A 21,657-nucleotide genomic window follows, 5' to 3' on the forward strand; every position below is an offset into this window, starting at 1 on the left:
TGTTAAATAAAAACATGAGAAAATCCTTTTTTAAAAAGGGTCAGAATATTCCTTATGTCTCCAAACTAAGTCCAGGGATGCAAAGAAATGTTAAGTTCTTTCTCCCCTCTTAATGATCACAATATGCTTTCATGTTGTTGTAACCGAAAAGAGACAACACAGACACGTGTCCTTTAGTTGTCACTTCAGGAAATTCATGTGCAGTTTGGTATCTGGGCAAGCAAGGAACAGAACACAGGCACAAGTATGTTCTGGAAATACCTCCTGTTCTGGCAATAAACCTCAATACCAAATAATTTTTGTTTTCTTTTTTTGTGGTCCTGCTAAATTTTTAAACCATACATACCACTGCAATTCAATGGCATAATTTTTGTACAATTGCAGAATTATGTTAAATTACATATGATAGGATAATTAACACTACTGCAAAATTTTGCAGCAGAAACATGATTCCAATGAACTGTCATTTCCAAAACATAACTGGGCACACCTGCTAAGTTTTGAATTAACCTGTCATTTCTGATCTACACTAAATACTATATTTGAATCTCTGAAAGCAAAATGCTAGCTTCATGATTTCTATTCCCATTTAATTCCTAAATTCATCACAAACTCTAGTCTGACATAGTTTAACGGCAAATGATTCATCCAAACAGGTTGGGGGTAGGCTCACAATTCTTCAATCTTAGTTCAGGTGGTAAAGCATTTTTCTATAAGTGGAGTCAGTAAGAAGAATTTCTCTGTTAGAGAAAGCAGACATTTTCACCTTTGGCAAAGTGCCAAGATGATGCTTTATTATGGAATTTATGAAGCTACAGTTTAGTAACTTGCAGATTTTATTTAAAAAAAAAAAAAAAAAAGCAAGGAAAAAAAGCAAAGGATAACTTACTGCAACCCCATGTCCCAAAACTGTCTAGATTTTCTTAGTGCAAGAAATGCTGCATCAATGAAACACTTGAGAATTAATGATGAAATCCTAGCAAAAAATGTAATCAACTCAGAAGTGGTAATAAAAAAAAGAGAAACAACCAGAGAGGCAACACAGACTGTTTTGTTCTGTTTTTTTTTTTTTTTAAGGATTTTTTTATACTATATTAAAAAACCACAAAATAAAAAAGGAATCAATCAACATGTATCTTAGAAGTCCTTCCAAGAGTCTCAGAACCTGACAGCCACGGAGGCTGCTGCCTTTTTCTTCTTTGCTCAACCTGCAGCTGATTTAAGGATCATCAGAGATGACTCTTGTTCTATGTTTTTAAAATCAAACTTGTTCCGCCAAATCCAAGACCCTGAATTTATCCAAATTGTAGAAACATGCTTTCACTACCCGTCCACCAAAATACCTCCCATTCAGATCAACAACAGCTAAAAGGCAAACAAAAAGACAGTCAGTTAATACAGGTATCCTATATGACATTGCAAGGACACATTTCAATTATCAAGAGTAAGATAAATCATAATAATTTAGCTGAACAATTTACCTTTAATTGCTGATTCAACCCTCTCAAATTCTAAAAATATCCGTACTGCCTCATCATCAGGGGCACCAGGAATCTAGAAAAGAAAAGCAAGCATAATGGGTAGTAGTTATCATCTGTGATATATCACTTTGAGTTTTCTGCCTTAAATGATTTCTGTCAGAGTAAATATTCCAATCATCATCATATATGGACAAGCAGCAGTCAATCACATAACAGTGAAGTAAGTACAATTTGTTTGTCATCAAAATTTTGTTGAGTGGCCATTTTATAACAGGTACTGTGTTAGGTGGTGGGAACAAACAGCTAAGATAGTCTTTGACCTCCTGTAGGTTCCAAGCCAGCTGACATGTACACAAATAATCATGCATGTAACAATTATATGACATAGAAAGGAAGGTTGGGCAATCCTACTTCCGTAGTGATACTGCCTCGGAAACCCAAGGAGGGGTCGCTATGAGTCGGGGCTGACTCGACGGCAAATAACAACAATAACAACAGAAGAAAAGCAGAACTGGGAGCAAAAATTTTAAGTAAAAGAGGTTGGTTCCCTCATTGTCTTATTTTATTAAGTATAAGTTCCTCTATCTTTCTAAGACTTCCGTAACATGACTCCACTCCATCTGTATGGAGCTCTGGTGGCGCAGTGCCTAAGGCATTTGACTGCTAACCAGAAGATTGGCTGTTCAAACCCAACACCTGCTCCGCGGAAGGAAGGTGGGGCAATCTACTTCCGTAAAGATTTATTGCTCAGAAACCCAATGGGGGTCACTATGAGTCAGAACTGACTCAACGGCAGTGAGCTTGTTTGCCATCTATATAAGCTTGTCTCCTGCTAATCCCTAACATGTTCAACCATTTCATTTATATGTCCTCCTCATTCTCTCCCAGAAACTGTTATCCTTTATCCCCTATCCAAATACTAATCATTCGTTTTAAAGCTCAGCTCACATCTGATAATGTTCACAAAGTCTTCTCTATTTTTTGTTGACCTAATTGTTTTCTCAATTTCTATATTTATAATCAGTACTACCAAGTCTAGCAATTGAATATTCTCTATTATTTAACATGTGCTTGCTTTGTTGTTTCTTCAACCAACATATTTTATCAGTGAGAGCACAAAATGCTCTTAATATAGTAATACGTACGAGCCCCTGAATAAATATTCGCCAAATGACTAAAACCAAAGGCATGTCCAAATAACTAAACCACTGAGCATACTATAATCAATGTCTCCAATCATACTAATCCACAATCACAAAAGGAATTATCCCTATTTATTCACCAAATAAAACTTGAAGTTATTCTTGCCCTTATGTTTAAAATTGTTGTAACTGAGTAAGTATAGCTAATCAACATGTGCCTTTTTCTGTAGTAAGTTAGTAAGTCACTTACAGTATATCACAATCACCAACTGCTATCAAATTAATGTCAACTCATTGCAACCTAATGTGTGTCACAGTAGAACTGTGCACTTCCTAAGATTTCCAATGGCTGGTGTTTTGGAAGTAGATTGCCAGGACTTTCTTCCTCTGGGTAGACCCGAATCTCCACCTTTTCACTCATTAACAGTTGAGAATATTAACTGTTTGTACCATTCAGGGATTCACTTATTGTATACACTGGCTACCATGACAGGCAGGATGTGAGAATGGCATAGGACAGGGCAGTGTTTCATTCTGTTGTACACAGGGTCATTATGTGTTGGAACCAACTTGATGGCACCTAACGACAACATGTATACTCCGCTTCTACTTGTAAAAAATATTTTGTTATCTTCCAATTACAACTTAGATTAAAAGCATCAAAAAAAACCTCCTTACTTCAAATATTACGCATTTTCCAACTTTGCCGTATTTTTCACATTCTTCCTTGGTTTCAACTTCTAAGTCTTCGTCTACCTCTCCTGCACCAACCATGTTCTATAAACAAAGAAAAATAAATTAAACTATATTCTGTAGTTATAGAACACCAGTATACAAATAAGACTTACTTTCTCTAAGGCAAATGAGATTAATCCCAAATGACATAATAAAAATTTTCATTCTATTAATATTAAAAGATTGGCATTTCTTAAAACAAAACAGTTTATTAAGCTTGGTAAATGTTACAAAAATATCTATGTAAGCACCAAAATGTATAAACTAAGCTTAATGTACCTTAATTTCAAACATCTTGTAAGTACTCTTTGTACTCTTAACTACTGTACTTAGCAAAGAAATATAGTGAAAAAGGAATTCAAAATCAGTTTTATACGGAATCCATCCAAAGGTATTATTTGCAGAAGTATCATTTTCAGTTTTCTTTAACTTTTGTGTTATCAGTGGGGGTGAAAGCACGTAGGAATAGGATAGGGTGGGCGATGCACAAAAAGCAAGGTAGACAGACAGGTTTGTTTCTTACCCTCAGTAGGACCACTTTAGTAGGACACTTAAGTATTTCAGTTAATGGATTTGAATCAGATTTCTTGGATGCATCTGTATTAAAACATAGCAGATGTGTTACAGCACTGAAAAGAAGCACTGAGCCCTTGTCCACTAACTTAATCTCAATAGCAATCTTGCTCTTTATGTTTCAGAGGACTCTATAAGCATCAACACAATCAGATTCAGCAGACCTGTAGACTTACCTGTAATTAAAACATCGCTTTACTTTGGTATATTTTTATAATAATTTCTGGAAGATTTTAGCTTTTGCAATGACCTGGAGTAACTTTTGCTTATTTTACTTCCTAAGGGGCTAATAGTAGCATATCAATCATAATCCTTATAGGTAAGAGTCTTGGCTTTGGATAAAAGCAAAAGGTAAGTAGGCCTAGTGTAGTAAGTCTCACCAATCTGGACAATTGTTGGATTTTGGTACTAACATATAAGGCTGTGTGCTTTCTAAAACTGCATTAACAGGGCTGCCAGAAAAATTTTCTCCTTTCTTTAGAAAAGGGAGTTCAGCTAACTGACTCAGAATGAACTCAATTTTCCTGCTTAAAATGCTGAGATATTTTTGCCTCATCCCAATATGCCCTTAGTACAGAACAGATTGTAATAACTGAATGAACATATCAACTAATCAGACATCATCTACCAAAAGATTACAAAATAACATTAGATTTCAGAGAGCAATAAATCTGTAAGAAAATGAGAAATCATACTTATTATCAAAGGCCAGAAAAAAGTAGAGAAGACTACAATGGAAATATACCAATGTAATTACTGATACACTGCATATGGCACAGGCTAGATAACGATTATTTTATCAGTTTTACAAGATTCTTTGCCCAACAGGTATGGAATAATCTTCCCAAGGACTGTTCACTTTCTGCTAGTCTCTAATCTTTCTTGCTCCCATGGGCCTTCAACTCTATCTTTGTTCTGAAAAAATAAAAAAGACTCAGGATTCTTGGCTTCCACTAAGCAGAACTGGAAGCACATCAAAATCACAATCTATTCTATGAAAGATTAGGGCCAATCTTCTCAGGGACCATATTTATCCCTGTTCCCACTATGGAAACAATGTTTTTCTGGTGGGGAGACTTACCTTTCTCTGTAGCATCACCAACAATGATCTTGCCTCCTCGCTTGCTTGTTTTTTCTACTGACAACGCAGTGCTCAACCCTTGTTCATGCTTCCCGAGACCCTGGCCTTCTCGGAAGCCATACTTTTGCATGATTTTATGTGCTACTGTGCCACTAGAAGGAAGAAAAAGAAAAAGATTGCTTGTACTTGCAATCATTAACTACAGTATAAATTGGGTTTTACATCACAAAATCTGTCTGCAAAGACAGTATAAATTCAATGAGGACTTAGATCAATTCACAGGTAATTAACAATGGGTCACTACATGGAAGTTATGGGGATAGTCAACATGAAAGAAATATAAAAAGTTATTGATTGAAATCTTGAACATTCTGAGGATTGTTGTGAGGAGAAATACTAGTTTCTCTAATGAAACTTTCCTGGTTACCACCATTAGAAACACTAGATTTTTTGTGTTACAGTATCTGTCTTGCTATATAATTTATGATCATGGTTTACTATTAAAAAGTGTGCTTATCAAAAAAAAAAAAAACCATGATGTTTCACACAACAAAGATGACTATATTCTTCTAAATAGTAGAGTTTCCAATAACAGACTTTATAAACGAAAGAATCTTTACAGAACATCTATTTAACAGATGAAAAAATAAACAGGCTTAGATTAGTGGACTAGCTTAAGGATGACTAGAAACAAAGCAAGATATCCTTCCTCGATTCTTACTCCACAGCTTCTTCTGTAATACTGTAATAGCTTTCAAATTGCATTCATGGGTCTCTCAAGGGTGCCCCCTAGTGACCACTGTACTTTAGATTTGAATTTCCAAATTCAATTAGGGCTGTTGCAAACTACAGTATTTCATGTATTAATTCCTCTAAAAGTCCAATTGAACAAGTTATTCTAGGGCTAAGAAGAAAAGACTGGAAACTGCTGAACTATACCACCTTGCATCTTTCTTAAGCAAAAGTTAAGATTTAATTCCTATTAAAAAGGAAATTCAGTCAAAAAAAAAAAAAAAAAAGTCAAATTCTATCATTAGCAAGAAAAATTACATAGTTTCTTATCTACCCACTCTCCAGCACACATTCTAGGGCAGCACTTTCTAGGAGAATGTGGTACAAAGATGGAAATGTTCTCTCTCTGCACTGATCAATATGGTTGACATGTGCATGTTCAATACTGAGCAGTTGAAGCAAGACTAGAGTGACTAAGGAACTAAGTTTTAAATTTTATTTATTTTTAATTTACTTAAATAACCACCCATGTCTAGTGGCTACCATATCAAAGAGCACAGTTCTAGGGGCCAGATACCAATCAAGTAGGAAACTCAAAAATCCTCCTGAAGTTTGGGAACCAGAAACATCAACTCAACTCCTAGTAGTCACCTCTGAGGGCTCTAAGAACAAAAGGATAAGAAATAGAATAGGGGAGATCTACACTCCATGGTCTCACAGCATTTCTAGTAAAGGCAGCATTCTTCCAAATAACACAAAGACATTAGTGTAATGTGGCTTCATTTGACAGCCTCCTTGTAGCATCAGAGGAACAGAATAAACATCATAAAACAGTCTTTTTAGCCAAAATGCATGTAAATTCAGTAGAGATTAAAAAAATAAAAAATTCCACAAGCCTCACATGCATGAACTGCTATGAAGTAAAATGATTTTTATATGCAGGCTAGTATCTAATGATATCTAAAATCACTAAGAGTTTTTAGATCAAAGATATAGCACTATGACCACAAAGCAAATGGCTCACTTTATCAGGAAAAAAAGATATTACCTTTTGGAGGTACCCTAATTCATACTAGCTATTTGACTTGCTAATGTTATAAAAATGTAAATAATGATTAGAAACTGCTCCTACCTATAGAATAGAATGCTCGACATCTAAATCATTCCAAATACGTATGAGAGGGGATTATGTTTTGCACAAAAATATAACATCATTATAGTAGAATATGCTCCAGGTGATTCGAGCATTGATTCTCAGGAAGAGCAGTGTGTAATTGAAAACACCAAGTATCTCCCCATAAACCTAAGAATGTCCTCATTTTCAAACAAGGACCATAGCTACTAAAAGGGCTTTAAGATGATATTACTACATACATAATCATATGAGCTGTACAAACATCCAGCATTATAGATCTAACAGGGGACAAAGTTAGGATAACTTCTTAGCCCCAATTAAGCATCTTGAAGGAGCAAGTTGCTGGGCCTGCAGGCTCAGAATCATAGTCATGGGGAACATGAAGCTCAGGTGGCACAGCGTAGTGCACAAAAACACTGTCCTACATCCTACTTTGATGAGTAACAAACGGGGTCTTAAAAACTCATGAGCAGTCATCTAAGATTCAACTATTGGTCCCTCCTCGTCCAGAGCAAACAAGAGTGAAGAAAAAGACACACAGAAACAATTAGTCCACAGGACTAACAGACCATGGGAAACTCAGCCTGCATAACCCTGAGACTAGAACTAGATAGTGCCCAGCTACCACTGTCAACCACTTGGAAAGGGATCAAAATTAAAGATCCTGGAAAAAGCGGGAGAAAAAATGTACAACAAAATTCAAAAACATAAAAAAAAACTAGGATTATTGGTCAGATAAAGATTGGTGAAATCCTTGAGGCTATGGCATCTAGTCACCCTTCAGGCCTAGAGTTGGACTAACTCCCCTGGCCTAACTCTCAAACAATGGACAGGCCTAGGAATTGAACAACCACATCAGTGAGATGCACATCCCAGAACAATCAACTGTGGGAGATCAGAAGGGCAGCATTTGCACAAAGAGAAAGGTAGAAAGGTAGGCATGCACAAGGACACGAGAAAAGGGTAACCACAGAAAGGAAATGGGAGGAGAGCTGTTACGTCACGAGGACTGTAATTAGTGTCACAAACCAAAACGCTTATCTCCTTTGTAAAACTGCACCCAAATCATAATAAAAAGTTTTTTTTAAAAAAAGGGGGGGCAGGGGGTACTTCAGAAGGGATTATCAACCCTTAACACTGTTTCTCAAGTTCCTTTTATATTTCCTTAGACATAAAATCTTTACCCCATGTTAGCAAGGAAGGAGTTACTAGGTCCAGTTGGAGATCTCGGCCTATCTTGTTCATCATACACTGGGGGAGGAATAGCAGCTTTGGAAGACTGTGATCGAGGTCTAGAATCCTCTTCATAGGGAAAATCTCGGGGTACTGTTGGATGAAAATAAAATAGGCTTACCAAAATAACACAAAAAACATTTTGAACTGCATTCACACATATTCTTTTATATCACCTTCATTTTTGCTCTACCACAAGAAGCGAGAATAAAATCAATTTAATCTACATGACTTTTTAAGAAAACATGGAGGTAGAACATTTTCCTGATTTTAATTTTGTTCTTAATCTTCCTATCTTCTCAAATGGCCTTTTTACATCTTACTGAAATGTTACTCTTTTTTTGTTTGTTTCAAGAGGATACTCTCTTTTGATTCCGTTAGATACTGTCTTACATAAACCTGTCTTAAGACTCTCGCCTTACTATCTCATCAGCCTAAGAGACAATATTAAGTATGATGTTAGGAACCATATACTACCACACTGGTTTCCAATCCTAGCCACACATTAGAATCACAAAGGAAGCATGAGTCCCAACCCAAGAGATTGGTTTCAGCTGGAGTATACTGAAATCCAGGCTAGGCAACAGTATTATTTAAAACTGTAACCTTCTTAAGGGGCTCTGGTGGTATAGCGGTTAATGCATTTGGCTGTTAACCAAAAGACTGGTGGTTCAAACTCATCAGCTGTTCTGCAGAAGAAAGATGAGGCAGTATACTTCTGTCAAGATTTATAGCCTTGGTGCCCTTTAGGTCTGGAATTGAACCCACACCTGTGGTTTCCAGCCAAACAAAGTACAGGCATGTGAGTTAAACATTTACCTCAAGTAGACACACGCCCTGGAGAGAACAATCATGGGAGAAGGAAGGGCTGCTTATGCACAGGGAGATAGCTCAGGGTGCAGAAGAGTATGAAGGGATGGACACTGGGAGGAGGTAACTATGGGGAGGAAGTGGGAGGGGAGCTGCTGCATTGTAAATTTTGGTCAATGTCATGAGACAAAGTATATGTGAACTGCTGTATGAAAAGTGAATTTACTCTGTAAATCTTCACCCAAATCCTAATAAAAGAAAAAAAAAAAAAAAGATTTATAGCCTTGGAAACCCAGCAGGGGTCGCTCTAAGTCAGAATCGACTCAATGGCAGTGAATTCGGTATGTGGTTAGGCAACTTTTAAAAAGAGAACGTAAATAGTTTCTTGGGACAGTTTAGGTACAGTCAAACTCAAGCACAGGAAAATGAGCTACAGGATATAATGAAGTTCAATGTCAATCCAACTATTCTAGAATAAATCAACAGGAGAGGAAACAGTGGAGGGCATGTTTTGGCAATATGCTTAACTGGATACTCAAGTGCAGTGAAATATGGGTAACAGAAAAAATAAATTAGAGAAGGCACTCCAGCTTGCAAAAGGTTATGAACCTAAGAGCCTCTAGAGGGTTGCTGGAGTTCTGGTGGCGCAGTGGTTAACACAATTCGTCTGTTAACCAAAAGGTTACCGGTTTGAACCCACCAGCCACTCCACAGAAGAAAGATGAGGCAGTCTACTTTTGTAGATTCACAGCCTTGGAAACTCCATGTGGCAGACTTCTACTCTGTCCCAAAGATAGCTGTGAGATGGAATTGACTCAATGGCAGTGGGTTTTTGGGTTTTATAGTGCCGTTACAAGTCACTGGCAGTGGGTTTGGTGTTTTAAAACACTGAGTAAAATTGCCAATGAGTCAATTCAGACCCATGGTGATCCTATGTGTTACAGAGTAGAACTGCTCCACAGGGTTTTTCTGGTGGTGCAGGACTGGGCAGTGTTTCACTCTGTCATATAGAGGGCAGATATGAGTTAGAACCAATTCAGCAGCACCTAACAACAACAACAACAATCTTAAGGAAGCAGATTGCCAGACCTTTCTTTAGCAGTACCACTGGGTAGGTCTGAAATACTAAGTGTTTACGTTAGTAGCCAAGCGCAAACTGTTTGACTGTTTGCACCATCTATGGACCTTAAACTGATCTACTATTTGTTTTAACTCCAAATGAACCTAATTCCAAATGTGAAACAATGGCAACAACAAATGAGTTCCTTTTAAAAACAAACAAACAAACAAATAAAACCAGCAGATTTTACCATATAAAAACCCTTGCCTTAGAGCCTGGCATGGAAATTTATAATCTACAATGGTAAAGGGGGACCTTGCTGACCCATGGTCTTAGGGGTCAGAGCCAGAAGACTGGTTTTCAGGCCATTTCCCTTTAAACTGAGGAAACCTGGCTGATGCACTCTTAGATTTTTTCATAAAACTGAATCAGAATAAAAGAGGAGAAGAAATAGATCTACATACGTTCCTTATCTTTTTCTACAAGAGAAGTAGGTGGTGCAATAGCAGCTCCGCCCATACCTGCAAAAAATATAAATTCCATTGATTAAAGGATGGAAACATCTTCAGATGTCAGACTCTCAAGGACTGTGTGACATACACCATTTGTCATATTACCACCAACCCCTCAAGAAGATAAAAGAAAAAGGAAAAAGACTTGCTACTACATCCTTCCTGTTAATACCATTTAAAGAATTATATATCTGAATCTAGTATTAAACATATAGAAAACTAGCAACACCTAGATGGGCAAAACTGTCTTCTTAAAAGACATAGAAGAGCCCAGAATATAGTCAATAAACAAATTTTAAGGCAAAGAACACAACCCAGAAAATTAGTTACTTAAAAACAATAACAAAACCGTTTACTGAGAACATGTTATCTACTAGGCACTTTTGTTGTCTCACCTAGGCTTAATGAACCTTCGGCACAAGCATTATCATTTCCATTTTACAGATGAGAAGATGATCAGAGGAGAGGAATGTCATTTGGCAGAGATGGGATTAAAATCCAGATCCCTGTGATGCCAAGCCCTCACTCTATAGCATGTTCCTTTTCTAGGGTGAAACTAGAGTTAAACTTCTATGTGGAAATGTTGATACTTCTGCTTCCTGAAGAATATGCCACCTATTTTTACTTCTTCGGTACATGTTTCCTTGATGGAGAATAGTAAATACAAATGAAGCAAAAAAGCTAAGAGAGATCTCTTCCACTTACTACCCAACAGCTAGAGGGAACGCGTTAACAGTGGAGACCATAAAGAACATAAGAATTTTTCATTAGGTATACCTAAAATTTTATGGCTTAACAACCAAAGAAATTATACAAAAAGTAAGTTTAAAAAAACTGATTACAAACCCATACGGTATCAAGATTGTTTTATAAAAGAAGTTACTTTAAAGCCAACATACATATATCATGATTAATGCAAATGAACTATATAAAATACTTAAGAAGAAATATTTTTCAGATACTTCATAAAGATATATTTTTTAATCCTGCTATTAAGACCCAGAGTGATTTCTGATTGATTCTAAGAAGTAGATTTGCTTTAATAAGTTCAGTATAACAACAACAAAATGAACAGGGTGACTACTGGAAATCTGCTTTTGAGTAGGTTAAAATATGATAATCAATCCACTAACGGCCAGAGTAAAAGACTCTGAAACTTGCTCATGAACAGAATAGCTTAAGTGAATGGAAGAAATGATGAAATAAAAGCATTGAACAGAAGATTTCAAAGGGTGGCTCAGGAAGAATTGATGCATTTGAATTGTGGTGTCGGCTAAGAATATGGAAAATACAATGGACTGCCAGAAGAATGAACAAATCTATCTTGGAAGAAGGGCACCTGGAATACTCTGTAGAAGTGAGAATGGCCAGACCTTGTCTCATGTACTTTGGTCATGCTATCAGAAGGGATCGGTCCCTGGAGAAGGATATCATGCCCAGTAAAACAGAGGGTCAGCGAAAAAGAGAAAGATCCTCAAAGAGATGGACTGACACAGTGGCTGTAATGAAGGGCTCAAGCACAGCAAATATTGTGAGGATGGTGCAGGACCAGGCAGTGTTTCGTTCTGTTGTACAGAGGGTCACTATGAGTTGCAAGTGACTTGACAGCACCTAACAACCAACAACAGTACACATAATAGATATAATGCCACTATTTCCCTCACATTAGGTACAAGTTCAATCAAATAGCAATAATATTTTGATTAGAGGCTTTATAATTCCTGTTAATGTTTAAGGAAAAAAAAAACGTACTATCTCCTTACAAAAGAAGGGCAGCAAACTGGTAAGCTGGAAAGATGAGACCACAAATATTCAACCTAAATATTGGATTCTAAAACAAGTTAATAAAAACCAATTATCTGTTGATTAAGATAATAAAATGTTTAACATCGCCCTGCATTATACAAAGTACTTACCTCCTCTTGTGCCTCAGATTCCTTACCCCTGAAAACACCTCAGTTCGGTGCTTAACAGCAATGCAGCTGGACATGGAGAAGAAGTTAATGCGACTCTGCTTCAAGTAAAGAAAAGGATCTGTGTATATTTTAAGCTATTCTCAAAGTATCCAACAAGTCAACGTAAGAAAGTGGCTGTGAAGCTCAAAGGAGAATGTACATGAAAGCATAGTTTATATGAATTAAACAGTGGAATTTTCCTATGTCTAAAAGATAAGGTCTGTGTTCATTCATGTCTTACTTCTTTTCCTCCTCTCTCGCTCATAATCTTCATCTTCATCAGAATCTGGATCTGGTCGCCTTGAAAATCCACTAGCTTCATGTCTGTCTTTACGCCTTCTGCAATAAGGAAATTAATGCTCATGAGAGATGAAATACTTTAGAGATGTGAATCTGAGAAAATCACCTTCATTTTCTCTTGGCTAGAAAATATTCAAATGATCTCTTTCAGACAATGAGCCCTGGTGCTACAACAGTTAAGTGTTCAGCTGCTAATCACAAGGTTGGCAGTTCAAACCTACTCAGAGGCTCCTCAGGAGAAAAATCTGCAATCTGCTCTTGTACAGATTACAGCCTAGAAAACCCCACGGGACAGTTTTTCACAGTCATGCGGGGTCGTTATGAGTCAAAATCAATTCTACGGCACCTAAAAACAATTCTTTCAGACTGAACTATTAATTTGGGATTGGAGATGGGAGATAACTGGTTAAAGACTAAAGTAGCAAAGTATAAAAAAAAAAGAAAAATATGGAAGATAAATTGAACAAATTTAATAGGTATAAGAAAAAAGTTTCCTTGACATTTACCTTTCAATTTTAAAACAAAACAACACAGGTAATAGTTTAATGATCTCAGTTCTCTAGAATATACTTCATTCATGAAATAATTTAATAAATAATGGGAACTATTATATTAAAATTCAATGCATACCAATTATCTAAAAATCAATTTCAAGTATGTGTAAGAAATACAAATAAATCCTCATTACCCATACTTTTCATAAACATAAATAAAAAGATGCCTAGAAGTTTTAAATAATTTGACCTGCCTCAAAAATAAGTAATAAGATTTTAAGTATTTTAGATAGTTTTAATTCTAGTAGAATCACAGCATAGGGGAAAAAAAGAAACAACTATTATTCAACAGCAGGCTTAGAAGTTATTTTTCTAAAACTCACCTAAAATTTATATTTTAGGTTTTCTGAGTCTATACCTGAAACCTGCTCTAGAGTTTGTTGTCATGCTGGGCTATAACAACTAAAAATTCTTAAAAATGATTTGATTCCTAAACAAATTAAAAAAAAATTTTTTTTTTTTGATTCCTTCTGTTGATCGCTCAGATCAACTATAAAAAACTAACTCTGGATAAAAATTCATGTTTGGGTTAAGACTGTTAGAATGATGTATGAGCCAAATGTCAAGCCAGTAGCTCTCTGCCCTTCTTCCACCCCAACCATGTCCTGGGCATGTCACAGGAACACTTGTTCACTCTAGGAGTGATTCTTAAGACTACGGTTAGAGGTGCTCCATGCATATATTTTGTTGAATACACAAGTACTGAGAACCCAAGATATATATGTCAGTGTCAAGACTAAGAATCTCATTTGAGAAAGTTTATTCCAAGCAGTATCAGCTCAACACAAATAAGCAGAAAACAAGTACAGTACCCACCACAGATAAACAAGCATATTTATAATTTTTGATGATGAATTACATGAATGTGGAAAGGGTGTATTATTTATGTCAAGTTACCAATTATCAAGGTTTTTAGGTTAAGTGATGATAATTTTATTTTTAAAAATGAAAGCACTACTCTACGCTCATTAGCCTCTGAACTTTGCCATCTGCTATGATAGTCTCAAATGTGGGAGAGGCGAAACATCTGAAGCCAAGTGAACAAATAACTTTAGTACACAACACTGTAAAACCTACATAAAAACATTTCAAAGATAATCCACTGTCTTAACTGACATACTTCTTTTACTTTCTTATCACAGTATTTCAATATAATAAATACCTTGATGAAATTCTGCCTTACAGACAGCATTAAAATTCATTAATAATACTCTAATGAATATTTCAAAGGCAAAATATCTCAAAATTCAAACAATATCTTACTTTTCTCTTTCTTCTATTTCTTTTTGTCTTTCCAGTTCCCGCTGTCTTTGTCGTTCCTCTCTTTGGCGCTTTACTACTTTCTCATAATCATTAGGAAACATAGGATCATATTCATCAGCCAAAGGAATCAAAACTTCTCCTGCAGAAAATCCACTAGGAACAGGATCCTGAGGAAGGAAAAAAAACGCCAAAGTAAGTATCATCATCATTAGAATTTTCTTCATAGGATGAAGGTAAAATAATTTGAGGATTAAATGAGGCCTTGAAAATCATCTTTCCACGTTCTTTGGTTTATAGATAAAAAAAGAAACACCAAAGCTAAGATGACAAACCAGATTAAGATAGTTAACAGACAGGTTTGATATGGGTAAAGGAAAAAGCAATGTAACAAAAGCATATGACTAGCACAATATTGCCAAGGAAAAGGAAGACACAGAAAGATGCACCACAGGTACAGGCAATAAAAGCAAGTACTATTGCATACACTATACTGCATCATCAGTAACAGCAAACACTAATCTTTGGGTGATAGACAGGCAAGATGATCAGGTATAGATAGGTGAATAGGAATATACCCATAGCCATACATAGGTTTGGCAGACGATACATCCATATGCAGTTTAACCTAGCAGGAAGTAAAGGTAGGGTAACTTCTTGGCCACAACTAAGCACTTCGAGGGAGGTGCGTCACTGGCCCTGCAGGCTGGAGACCATAGCTGCAGAGGACATCAAGCTCAACTGGCACAACGTGATAGATAAAAATATTGTTCTATATCTTACTTTGGAGAGAATCAACTGGGGTTTTAAAAGCTTGCAAGCAATGGGAGGGAAGGACACAGGGAAGAAATAACTATGGGGAGGAAGTAGGAAGGGAACTTTTGCATTGTGGGAAATTGCAGTCAACGTCATGAGACAAAGTGTATGTGAGCTGTTGTATGTAAGGTGAATTTGCTCTGTAAACTTTCACCCAAATCACAATAAAATTAAAAAAAAAAAAAAAAAAAAAAAAAACCCCTAAATTGAGGGACATCTTAAAAAATAACTCTTTTAATCTAAAGGAAAAAAAAAAAAGCTTGCGAGCAGCCATCGAAGATGCAACTACTGATCTCTCCTCAACTGGAGAAAAGAAGAGTGAAGAAAATCAAAGATGCATGGAAACAGTCCAAAGGACTAATGGACCATGAGAACCTCAACCTATATGACCCTGAGACCAGAAGAACTAGATGGTGTCCAGCTACCAATACCAACTACTCAGGGATCAAAATTGGAGATCCTGGATAGACTGGGAGAAACATGTGGAACGAAACTCAAAATCATAAAAAGACCAGATTTACGGGACTGACAGAGACTCGTGAAATCCAAGACTATGGCCCTGAGTCACCCTTTGGACCTGGAATTGAACTCACTCTGACAGCTCAACTCTCAGCCAAACAATGCACTGAACACATAAACCAGGGAGATGTACACCTTTGAACAATCAACTATGAGAGATCAGAAGGGCAACATTTGCACAGGTAGAAAGGTAGGGAGGCAGGAATGCAAAGGCAAGAAGACACAGGGAAAGGGTAATGACGAGGATGCGGGAAAGGAGGTATTACATAATGCAGGGAATATAATCACTGTCATAAGGGAAAAAAAAAGGTATATTAACTGTTGAATATAAAACAAATCTGCTTTGTAAAATTTCACCCAAATCACAAGTCAAAAAAAAGACACACCACAAATCCACTGCCAGAGTTGACTTCGATTCATAGTAACCCTATAGGGCAGAGATGAAGTGCCCCAAAGGGTTTCAAAGGCTGTGTAAGTCTTTACAGAAGCAGACTGCCTCATCCTTCTCCCACTGAGCAGTTGGTAGGTTGAAATCACCAACCTTTTGGTTAGCAGTCAAATGCCTTAACCACTGCCCCACCAAACTCCTTTTCCACTAATAAAGAGTGATAGGAAAGTGGTAAAACTAAACTCATTAAAGGTAGAAAACGTGGTAAGACCTAGCAAAATAAGGCAGTCCCATCTAGTTTATTTTAAATAGGTAAATGTTTCAAAACTGATAAAAGTGAAGCGACATTAAAAATGATATTGACCAGATTTCAAAGGACTATCTGTTAAGAATAACTAAGGGGTTAATATTACATGCATAAAATAAAATGTGTGGAAAGTGGAAGAAAGCATCAAAGTCAAAGTTAGGTGTACACTGTTGTTTCATGTTATATGGGCTTACCTTTAGCCCAGCTGCAACATGAGGTGGTGTATCCACAATCTGCCGGTCATCTGAAGAGCCGCCTCGTTTTAGGTCAATTACTGGGGCAAGGACTGTACTTTGTTTTGTCCTTTGGCTCTAAAGTTTAAAAAATAAAACAAACAAAAAAAGAAAAACATACTGAAGCTTCAAATTAAAATTAAAACTATTTGTAACAAAGATTACTTTGGTCTCTGAAGCAAACTTTTAAGGCATGAGAAAATCATAATCTTAAAACAAGAGCTTTTTAATGCAATCATTAATTAATAAAACTATACAGTATTTTCTTTAGACTTTTAAAATATAGATTTCCTCCATTTTTATAGAAGATTTATAGTAAACTTGATCACTTTGATTTAAATTTGTATACAATCCCTTTGACCACAGTCATGAAAATCTGTAATACATTATACTTTCATTGTGTGGTTCTTTCACAGAATATGGGTATGTTTTTGTATTTTATGTGAAAGGTATTTGTGGATTATGTGTTTTTTTCCTCTTACTAAGACATAAAATCCTACCACCCTCCCGTTTTATTATGAACCTACAGAAAAACATTTTAAAGAGAAAATGATCATTTATATACCATTCAGCCATGAACATTTTACCATATTGACTTTATCCTACACTTATCTTTTTGCTGAACCATTTGGGAAACAGTTGGAGACATCTTGACACTTCACCTTTAAATGCTTCAGCACCTATCTCCTAAAAACTATGGACACTCTCCAACATAACCATACTACTACTCTCTATGCCTAATAAAACCAACAATTATCCCTGTATCATCTCCTATCCTGTTCATATTCAGATTTTCAAGCCTGGCCTCTAAAATATTTTTAAAATAGTAAATTTTTTTTTCTTTGAACCAGGATCCTACCAAAGTTCTCAAAATAGCTTTTGGTTTTAAAATTCCTTTAGTATCTTGATTTAGAACAGTTCTTCTTCCCTGCTGCACTATCATCATCATCATCTTCATCTGCTTCTCCTTTTAATAAAATGTTGTACATTCTCGATCTGATTATTCCTGCTGGTGTAGTTTAACTTTTACTGAAAACTTGAAGTTAAGAGTAAAGGCTTGATTAGATTCACTGTAAAGCTCTTCAGCAAGAATACTCAATAGGGGAGATGGTGTACTTCATTTTGCGTCACAACAGGAGGCATATCAGGCTGTCTACCAGCATGCTAAGTCTGCTCCCACGGTTATGGTAGTGATCACTAGATCTTTTGACTATAAAGGTATAATTTTTTTGGATTTTAAAATGTTATAAATTTTTATTACAATCATTACAAAAGGCTCAAGAATAGACCCTCTCTTTAACTATACAAATGCAACACACTACCGTTGAGTCGGGTCCGACTCATAATGACCCCTCCTTGGGTTTCCGAGACAGTATCTCTACAGAAGTAGATTGCCCAACCTTCCTTCCAAGGAGTGGCTGGTGGGTTTGAACCGCCAGCCTTCTGGTTAGCAGTCAAATGCTTTAGGCACTACGCTATGAGAACTAACCTCTTTAACTACAGCAATGCTTACAAATTGAAGCAAACAAAAATTTAATCCAAACATCAAATATACAATTGACAAAGTGAATACTAAGTGTAAAAGACAAGCCTAGGGGGATAGACTATCAGAATCACATATTTTTCTATTACTGTTTTTTTAATAGGTTTTTGTAACTATTTTTTAAATGAAAAGACATAAAACCATGGCTTTATCTTTCAATTATAGATAAACTTCTCTACAAAATACAGATTTGGTTAGCTAAACCAAATTATTCTGAGTAATTGATTAACTAGTTAACTCATTAATTTAATTAATGGCCTAAGGAAATCAATACAATATATCTTCACTTTCCCTCACAAAAGGATACTACCCTTACATAGCATTCTCAAAAAATGTTAAAAAGTTACCAGAACTAATTTTAAAGGCAATTTTTTATTTTGACCAATTAAAAAAATCAATTAAATCTCAAGATATCTGTTAATAGCTGAAATCAACATATTTGGATAAGTAAAAAGCTTAAAAAAAAACACCTCAACTCACTGCTGTGGAGTCAGTTCAACTCATAGCGACCCCTCCTTGGGTTTCCGAGGCAGTATGCTCTATGGCAGTAGATTGCCCAATCTTCCTTCCGAGGAGTGGCTGGTGGGTTTGAACCGCCAGCCTTCTCATTAGCAGTCAAATGCCTTAGGGACTAGATGGTGAAAGTGGTTCAGGGGTACACTAGACAGGAAAGAACAAATTATCTAGGATTTTTAAAGAATCAGCTGCAAGTAATCCACAAAGCTGACAATTTAACTGGCAATTAAGAATTATCTCAAGTAGTTTTTAATACTCTCTCTCTCTAGTATATTGCTGACTTTGGTTTTCTATTTTATTATCGTCCATTAAACTAAGACTGTCTGCTAATTATGTCCACTTGAAAGTCCAAGGGCATTTATATTAGTAAGTATTAGCAGTACTTCTGTGACCCACTCATTTTATAAAAGAATAGACTTTTACAAATAAAACTAATACATGAAATTGTATTGGCATTTAAAAACTTCTTCATGTAACTTAAGTGCAAACCAAAAGTTCACAAAATCTGCAAAAATTAAAAAGAACTGAGCAACAAGGTAAAAAAATTTAAAAATTTAAAGAACAAAATTAAAAAGAAAAACAGGACTTGTTTTGCTAAATCTTCGTTTCATTTGGAATAAAACCTTGTTTTAAACAGATATGAGTCTGTCTCTTTATAAAGGAAATTCTAATTAAAAAATTTAAGTCTGGTAATGATATACTTAAAAAACAATAAAAAACCCTAATCAGTAGAATTGATAAAACAAATATAAATTTTAAGACAGTGTTGTTTTACACCTTTGGGGGTATCCTAATTCTAAAAAAACTCTATAATAGTCAACAATCAAATGTAAGTACTTTCAATATGGAAAAAGAAAAAATGATGTGATAAAGGAAAAAACATTAAAATGTAAAAATTTATTTATCATGCAAAATTTCAAATGTAAAAAAATGAAAGAGGATAGTCTGATGAATTCTTAGGTATCTCTCCCCAAGTTCAACAATTACTAATTCATGGTCAATTCTGTTTCATCTACAGCTCCATGTTCTGCCCCAGATTGGATAGTTTTGAAGTAAATCTAGAAATTAAACAATTTCATCAGCATATATATCAATGTGCATCTCTGTAATTTTTCCTCAACCTTTCTTTCATTATACCTCCTCTACAAAGGAGACTTTTAATAAATATTTTCTAATTGTTCCACCTATAAAATTATAACACCACAGTTGATACCACTGTAGATCTACCGCTGCAGATCTGTGCTTTGTATGCAAAAAGAGTAAGATTTTCTCGCTAACCCCTGTAAGGAGCAATTTTCATCCCCTCTGGAGGGATATCAAGGAGCTCTGGTGGCACAGTGACTAAGGCATCTGACTGCTAACCATAAGCTTGGTGGTTCAAACCCACCAGCTACTCCATGAAAGCAACACTGGGCAATCTATTTCCATTAAGATTTACTGCCTCAGAAACTAAATGGGGGTCGCTATGAGTCAAAATCAACTTGATGGCAATGGGTTTTTTTTCGGTTTGGTTTGGACAGTATCACTTTTGTTAAGGATGTAGGCTCTAAAAGAAAAGGGCCCTTAAAACAACAAACCATAACATCATGCTCATTTCTGAAAATCGTATTTTAATATTAAATATTAAATATCTAATCAACTAATTAAATTTTTAATGATCTACATGCTGAATTATTTCAACTATACTGTCAATGCTCAACATGTATAAAATCTTGGGACAAAAACAATTACTGTCCAGACTACATATGCCTGATTTGTTCTCAACCAATTTGACCCTTCAATAAAATGCAAACACAGCCAGCAGCGTAGTTACTACTATAGAACTCCATTTCTCAAAGCACTGGTTGTAAACCACCTACAACAAACTGATAGGAATGTTACTTCAAAAGGAAGATTTTTGGGGTCTTATCCCAGAACCAAACTTTACCTGAATATCAGGAATATGATTACACAAACTGCATTTTAAACAAGTTCTTGGGCAAGCTTCAGCATATTGAAGTCTGAAAACCAGTATCATTCCCTGGAGGACTTTTATTCCTAGGAGCTGGGAGCAGCAAATTGACCTTAAACTCATTTCCCTCTACCCAAAGCCTCTTCCTCTATAAATGTTTAACCCTATATACCCATAAAAAGGCAGAAAGGCAAGCTAAAGCCAAATTACTTTTAGTCCTGACAAGAAATCCGTCCTGCAGACTTCTACTCTCACACTCTGGGTTTACCTTTGCTTGAGTGAGAGCTGCCTTCTTCACCTGAAGCTGAGACTGCAGAAGTTTGAAATTTTTGGACCAGCCTTCTGTTTTTGAATCACTGGTCTCCACTCCCAGGTCATCATACAGGGACATCTTCTTTTCAGTTTAATGCTGAAAGGTAAAGGGAATATGGATCAAAATTACAAAGTACAGTAAAGATTTCAAAATTTTTTATGCTAAAATAACTTTGTATCATGAAATTTTAGAGGTAAAACATATTATGACAGATTCTAGTCTGGGTCCCGTTAGTAACAGAAGCCAAGACTTTTTCTAATATATGAAGTTATACCCATATATATATTTTTTAAAAATAAACCTCTAGAATTAATTTTTCTATCCTTATAGACCATGTCATCATGAGTGCAATCATTCTGTTCTACAGCATATGATGAGGGAAGCGGAAAGTTCCAGATTCAGCATTAGCAATCACATATATACAAAATTTTAAAACTTCTATTTTGTATCAACAGGAAAAAGGTGAAGCCTTACAAAACACCAATTATCAGACTGATGTATCACAACT

General features: G+C 35.8%; 1 protein-coding gene across 1 annotated transcript; it reads right to left on the reverse strand.

The window, feature by feature from the left end:
- Positions 1-1,261: 1,261 nt before the first annotated feature.
- Positions 1,262-21,227, reverse strand: RBM17 (RNA binding motif protein 17). The gene is made up of 12 exons (XM_042780232.1): positions 21,105-21,227; positions 16,788-16,904; positions 14,567-14,733; positions 12,691-12,788; positions 10,447-10,503; positions 8,064-8,205; positions 5,013-5,164; positions 4,096-4,107; positions 3,882-3,955; positions 3,302-3,400; positions 1,482-1,554; positions 1,262-1,365 (listed from the first exon to the last, which is right to left on the reverse strand). The coding sequence occupies exons 1-12, from the start codon at positions 21,225-21,227 to the stop codon at positions 1,262-1,264; spliced, it is 1,218 nt and encodes a 405-aa protein (XP_042636166.1).
- Between the last annotated feature and the right edge of the window lie 430 nt (positions 21,228-21,657).

This window comes from Orycteropus afer, unplaced genomic scaffold (assembly GCF_000298275.1).
Source record: "Orycteropus afer afer isolate SDZICR_OR568_19922 unplaced genomic scaffold, OryAfe1.0 scaffold00028, whole genome shotgun sequence".
In the NCBI taxonomy this organism is placed as follows: Eukaryota; Metazoa; Chordata; class Mammalia; order Tubulidentata; family Orycteropodidae; genus Orycteropus; species Orycteropus afer.